The sequence below is a fragment of the Corvus brachyrhynchos genome, unplaced genomic scaffold (assembly GCF_000691975.1).
Source record: "Corvus brachyrhynchos isolate BGI_N302 unplaced genomic scaffold, ASM69197v1 scaffold58, whole genome shotgun sequence".
Taxonomy (NCBI): domain Eukaryota; kingdom Metazoa; phylum Chordata; class Aves; order Passeriformes; family Corvidae; genus Corvus; species Corvus brachyrhynchos.
Window position 1 is genome coordinate 586020 of NW_008239539.1, and position 6191 is coordinate 592210.

The 6191-nt window shown below is 51.2% G+C and overlaps 1 protein-coding gene across 4 annotated transcripts in view; it reads right to left on the minus strand.

Annotated features, from left to right (window-relative positions):
* Nucleotides 1-6191, minus strand: part of MGRN1 (mahogunin ring finger 1) — a 42970-nt gene that overhangs the window by 7465 nt on the left and 29314 nt on the right. For all 4 annotated transcript variants that reach the window (XM_017741282.1, XM_017741285.1, XM_017741284.1 and 1 more), the window contains exons 8-9: nucleotides 3338-3406; nucleotides 1276-1435 (exon numbers count right to left, since the gene is read on the minus strand). In XM_017741282.1, the coding sequence (XP_017596771.1) occupies nucleotides 1276-1435; nucleotides 3338-3406 (229 nt within the window). The remainder of the gene's footprint in view (nucleotides 1-1275; nucleotides 1436-3337; nucleotides 3407-6191) is intronic.

Sequence of the window (6191 nt, forward strand, 5' to 3'; positions counted from 1 at the left end):
CCCCACAACCCTCAGCCCTGGAGTCCAGCTGTGGTGGTGAAAGGCTCCAGCTGGAGGATTAGTGGCTGTACTCCTGCCTGCAGCACAGCCACCCCTCAGTCCTCCCACCACCACAGCTTTGATCTCCACTCCCTGCAGATCTCTTCTATCTTGCACATCTTTAATATTGTTTGTTCCCCTGTGCCAAGGGCGCAGACATCTGTTCTGATGCAGCTGTGGGAACTTGCCAGGCATCTCCCTAGTTCTTGTTGCACTCAGCCCCTTCAAGATCAGCCTAGAGCCAGAGAACAGAGGTACAAATCTATCCTTTCTGCCTCTGCACTCCCCAGAAGCAGATTCCCAGGAAGTCTGAGATGGGGGCATTTTCCAAACAAATACAACCCACTCCCCTGCAGCCTGCAGATGAGACAATGCTGTTCCTGTGTTTTATGGTGTGTTACTTATAGTGAAGGCTGTCTGGCACTTCCTCTGGTGGGATCTTGCTTTTGGTTACTGCTCTTTGCCATGTTTGGACTGTCTGGACTTAATTTCTCAGGCTGAACATCCGTCTTAGGCTCTTTATTTCTTTTCCTGAGAATTGTCAGTTAGAAACAACCAAATGCATCAGAGACCAGAGGGTAAAATACACATTCTGCCTCTTCCAGCAAAAACACAAATTTCTCAAGGGCCTCCTGTGCCTCTGTGCTTTTGAGAAAAAACACAGAATTCAGCAAATGCTGCCTGAGTATCAAAACCTGTATTTAATTTTTTCCATCTTTTGAGAGCTGAGCAATGCAGGGGTTAAGCAAATCCTCCTAACTCCTGGCAGAGCAAAGGACTCTAAAGCGACTGTTATCACATCTCTGCCTCCTGGTGAAATCTGGGTAAGGTTGTCAGAAGGAAAAAAATCATGCTATGTACTTGGACAGCCCTCCAGTGGTGCTGGCTGCTCTCTCAGCCAGATACCCTCAGGATAAAGCTTCTCCATCCCCTCCTTTGGGGTATTTTCCATCATCTTCACCAAAACACAACAAGTGCTGACATGGCACAGCCCAGAGCATCTGCACCTTCAGATCCACCCCAGGGAGAGGGCGAGTGGCCGGGGAGGCACTGGACAGAGAGCCATTCTCCTCTCCTGTCTGAGGACATTTATTTTAGGTGCTGAGAATCTTCAGATGCCAGTGAGAGCAGCAGCACGTGCGATGCTGAGCCTTGGGGAGGGGGACATAAAAGAGGCTCCTTCTCCCAGCCTGCACTGCTTTATCAGGAGCCTGGGAAGGGGCATGGGGGACTCACGGAGCCTGCAGATGGGGCAGTTGTTGGCCTGGTAGCGCAGGGTGTCGGCGCAGGAGTTGCAGAGGCAGAGGTGGCGGCAGGGCAGGATGAGGGTGTCCCGCAGGTCCGACAGGCAAACCACACACTCGTTGCTGTTGTCACTGTTCTCGTCGTCTGAAGGCTGCAAGGAGAGGCAAGAGGTTGGCATGGGAATGGTGGGGGCTATGCCAAACTGGCAAGGGACAGGAGCCTGCAGGAATTTCCCACCCAGAAGTCTGTGGAAATTCTCTTTTTGCAGCTCTCGGCAGGGGTTTCTCAAGGAGAGCAAGATGTAGCTCACACAGCCCTGCTCACACTCCTTCATCTCAGGGCACTGCACTGTGAATTCATGGCAGAGTTGTCCTTCCCCAGAGGGGACCTCTTTTGGGGCAGGGATCCCCTTGACTGAGGCTGACCAGGAACAAGTTCCTGCCTCCCATCCTGGTGGCTCCAGGGTCAATAGGGAAGCGAACTCTGGCAACTCCAGCCTTTCTTCCCCACAGAGAGAGCAGCCCCAAAAGGAGCTGTGTGCTGCCTGTCATTCCAGCCATGTCTAGCCCAGCATCCACAGGTCCCTGAGGAAGTGAGTGGTTCTCCTGCATCTCCTGTGCTGGCACAAGCTCTGATGCAGCTGCAGGAGAACCAGCCCAGGATGCTCACCTGCCCACAGCTACCCTGGTAAAAGTGTGCACCCATTCAATGTGAATGTGCTTCGAACCCATCTTTCTCAGAGCCCCACAAATTGGATCACAGCCACTGATCAAGCTGGGAGGAGAAACTCACTCTCCAACCATAAGACTGACACCAGAAAACTCCACAGTCTCCCCAGTGATGTCACAGAAGTTGTGTCAGAGCCCACTACAATGACCCAGGATGGGGCACCCTCCACCTTCACCTGGGGCCCCTTTGGTCACTGGGGCTAACACATGCCAGACCATGGGCAACCTCACTGTAAACAGCAATTGTGCTGCTGCCACATCCTCACCCAGCCTTTTTTTGGAGGGAGAGCAGGCTCTTTGCTGTCCCACTCATGTGGTTTGCTGAATAACGAATAACAAAAATGGCCCCAGGCCACTTGTCTGATGCGCTACAAACATTGCTGGATCAAGAGAATCATCACAAGACCCTGGAAGGCCCAAAGAGAATCCTGTTAAATAGATCCTGTGCAAGAAAAATTTTAGAAAAGATTTCTCCCTCCTGCCTCTTCAGGTGCTACGTGTTGGCACAGGCAGACAGGGATCACAGGAGGCTCTGGGCAGGACACTGGAGAGGAAATCCTGCTTGTCTTGCTCTGTGGCTACTCCAGGGTTTGCTAATCATGGACTCCACACCCTGGAGCAGTGTGATCCCGAGGCCAGCACTGGGTGGCCCAGTCCACAGCCCAGGTGGCAGCAAAGGGCAGCTCTACAAAGGCTAAAGGAAGAATAAAGCAGTCACATAACCTGTGCAGGGCTGTGCAGCAGGCTGGGATCCAGCAGCAGCTCCTGCCTCAAGATGGGAAACGTTTCTGGTTATGCATACACATCCCTTACGGGTGCTGTGCTCCCTCCTGCTGGGGAGTGCAAGAGGAATGCAAAAGGAATGTCTCTGGACACTGCAAACCCCAGAGAGCTCAGTTCTGTGAGAACTACAGGAACATGCAGAACCCCCAGCCAGAACATGAAGGAGCCATGAGAGCAAAGCACAGACACCAGGCATGACCGCCTTGACTGCAGAGAGGCAGCAACACTGGCTCTGTACAAGCCCTAAAAATCAGTGCTCTGACACACCCCTGGGGCACTGATGCCCTTCTCTCCTAGCAATCCTAGCCCTGGGAACATCCTCATGCTGCCCAAAATCACCTCAGCACAACTCCACTGACTGTTTGGGCCTGACACCAGGGATGATCTGTCATCCCTGGGCTTCTTTGGTGCCTGCAGGAATGACATAGACTTGACTCTGGGAAGCACCTCCGCATTGCCCTGACAATCCCCATCGTAAAGATCAAAAGCAGAAGATGCAGCCTGGAAACCCCCAGCTGGGGGAGCCTCCTGGGCACCTTTACCTTGGTCTCCTGGTTGTTTTTGTTCTCGATGCCATAGATCTCCTGAAGCAGGTAGCTCACCCGGTCAACCTAGGGGAGAACACCACAGTTGGAGTGACAGCTGCTCTATCCTTGCTGGTTTATGACCACCTTCCCTCCCTCCCTTTGTCAAATGTCCATGTTGCACCCAGAGCTCCCCCCTATAGTGACATGAAAAAGTTAACAGAAACAAATATTGCAAAGGACAGCTGGGAAGAATGAGTTTCTCCTTGCTCAAAAAGTAGAGCCCATCCTGCCTGGTCTGAGCAGAGAGTAACAAAAATGGCTAGCTGGGCTATCAAAATAATCTAAAAAACAAGTACTCTGCTTGTCCCAGACATCTAGAGGGAAAACACACCCATAGCTCAAATAATCCAGAGGAAAGCAGCCTTCCACGGTCCTCTCCTCTGTGAGGTCCTGCTTAACTTTAACCAAGATGAACTTCCACCCATTTTTGCAACCTCAGCAGATGGCCTGTGCCAGCAGGCCAGTGATGTGCTCCTTACTGGCACACCAGTGGCAGCACATCACCTCCCTGTTCATCCCCTGGCAGCATAAGGTAAAGCTACTGAGAACAGACAAACCATGTCCCTAAGCATGAGAAGCACTCAAAAAATAACTCTACGTTAGTGCAGTGTCATTTACTGCCATCCCCAGGCCCTTGGTGGCATCTCTAAATTGGGGGTGTGGTGGCAGAAGGTGCTTGAGGCAGAGGTGGAAGTCGCTCAGAGCCCCAACCTGGGATAACTCCAAGCCATGACTTCTGCAAACTGGCAGGTGCCTGCAACCCCTCCCTGAGCAGCTGAATTACAGCACTGAGGCAGTCAAGATTCAGTCCTGTTAAACATCTTTATTGATGATCTGGGTGAGGGGATCAAGTGTACCCTCAGGAAGTTCACAGACAACACTAAGTTTGGTGGGAGTGTTGATCTGCTGGATGGTAGGAAGGCTCTGCAGAGGGATCTGTAACACCAGGGGAGGCTCATTTCTTCATGGAAGGGGTTGTTAGACATTGGAAGAGGCTGCCCAGGGAGGTGGTAGAGTCACCATCCCTGGAGGTGTTCAAAGATTGAGTGGGCTGCGTGGCATGGTGGTGATCAGTCACAGGTTGGAGTTGATGATCTTGCTGCTCTTTTCCAACCTAAATGATTCTGTGATCTGGTGCTACACAGCAGCTTCCCCAGAGCAGGATGTGTTCCTCCACAGAAACCCTTGCGACAGGTAAAAGGGTTGCAAGGTACCAAACAGGCAAATCTCACAAACATGGGGAGGAAATGCTTTCCTGCCATCTCCTGCCATGTCCAGCTCACAACACGCAGAGAAGCCAAGGCACCAGCACCCCGCTGCTGAAAAGAGCTTGCCAATCCCAGGACCTCTGTCATTTCCATGTCTAACTGGCCTCTCTCCTCTCCTCTTGCCACTGCTCAGAAGAGAAGTGGCTTTGCCATGGGATTCCAGTGCTGCAGAAGATGACACGTGCCAAGGTGGGGGCAGGAGCTGGCTGTATCCAGCCCATTTGCCAGCTCAGAATTGCTCTGAGCTGGGACACAGCAGCGACAACAAACTAATTCCAGAGTCTCCCTGTGTAACTCAGTGTGCAGCTCACAGACAATCTGTTCTAGGCCTGCATTTCATGGCAGTGAGATCAGCAGTTGGACTGCTGAGCAAACCCCTCTGCAGCGGCTCACAACTCACCCAGGAAGTTTGGGAACAATTATGTGGGAGATGTTCTTTTGTAACTTGGCATTTCAAAGAGAGCCTTGTTCCAGCATCCTGACTCTTCAGAGGATCATGATGAGTGGCAGTGAGTGCAGAAGTTGTCAGCCCAAAGCATAGAAGAGGTCAGGAAGAAAGAGGCCCAAGTCTCTGCAGGAGTCTGCGTTGCTTTTGACTGCTTCCCTCTAAAAATCAAAAAAATAGGGAAAGGGTGAGCAGTGCAACAAAGCTCTTACTAGGAAGAACTCCAGGTTTTCAGAGAGGGAGTAATTAAGAAGGAGTAGGTGGTTGTACACAATGCTTCACCTTCATGCTACTCCAACCCATCCCTGACACCACGTCATCCTTGCAAAGGCTTCCGTTGCTATTTACAGCCTCGGCAGATGCACATGGAGCCACTGGCCAAGTCCAGGTCATGTTTTTCCGCTGATCCATCTGTTTATATTCATCCATGCTGACTTTCTTCAGACAGGTTGGTGCTTAGACTTCAACTGATCCCAGCACAGAGCAGTTCAGCTCATGCACTGCTGCTTCCTGATCAATACCCACAAAAGGTACCCACAACCCTGGCAATGGCAGGGAGGGAAATGCAAAAGAAAAGCAGGGATGGCAAAGAATGTACAGTGTTATACAGATGGTTTACTCCAGACATAGACTCTACACCTCTGCTCTGTGCTTGTAAGGGTGAGGATGCTGTTTCAGTGGTGCTGTGTGTTTTTTCTAACAAGAGCTTCCTTCTATTTCAAAAGCCACAGGAGAGAACTCACAAGCATTACATTTTACAGACTGCCAACAAAATAGAAGTACCCACAGCCAAACACCGAGTGGGAAGGTGACATGCTCTGCCAGTGAAGACAGACAAGCACACACTGTTTCATTGCAGGAGTCAGCTAACCATCCTGCAGTAGGGTGGAACTTCCCTGGACAGCACCATTCCCAGCAAAACCCTCCATTTTGGGAGTCTGGAGTGCTGAGTGGAGAAGGGTGCACACATTACCTTAGAGTGTACAGTAACCCAACACTGACTTACACCATGTAAGCAGAGGTTTAAACATAAAAAAATTAACTGCCCCCCCCCCCCAAAAAAAACCCCCCCAGGGGGATAAATTAGTGGTTTTTC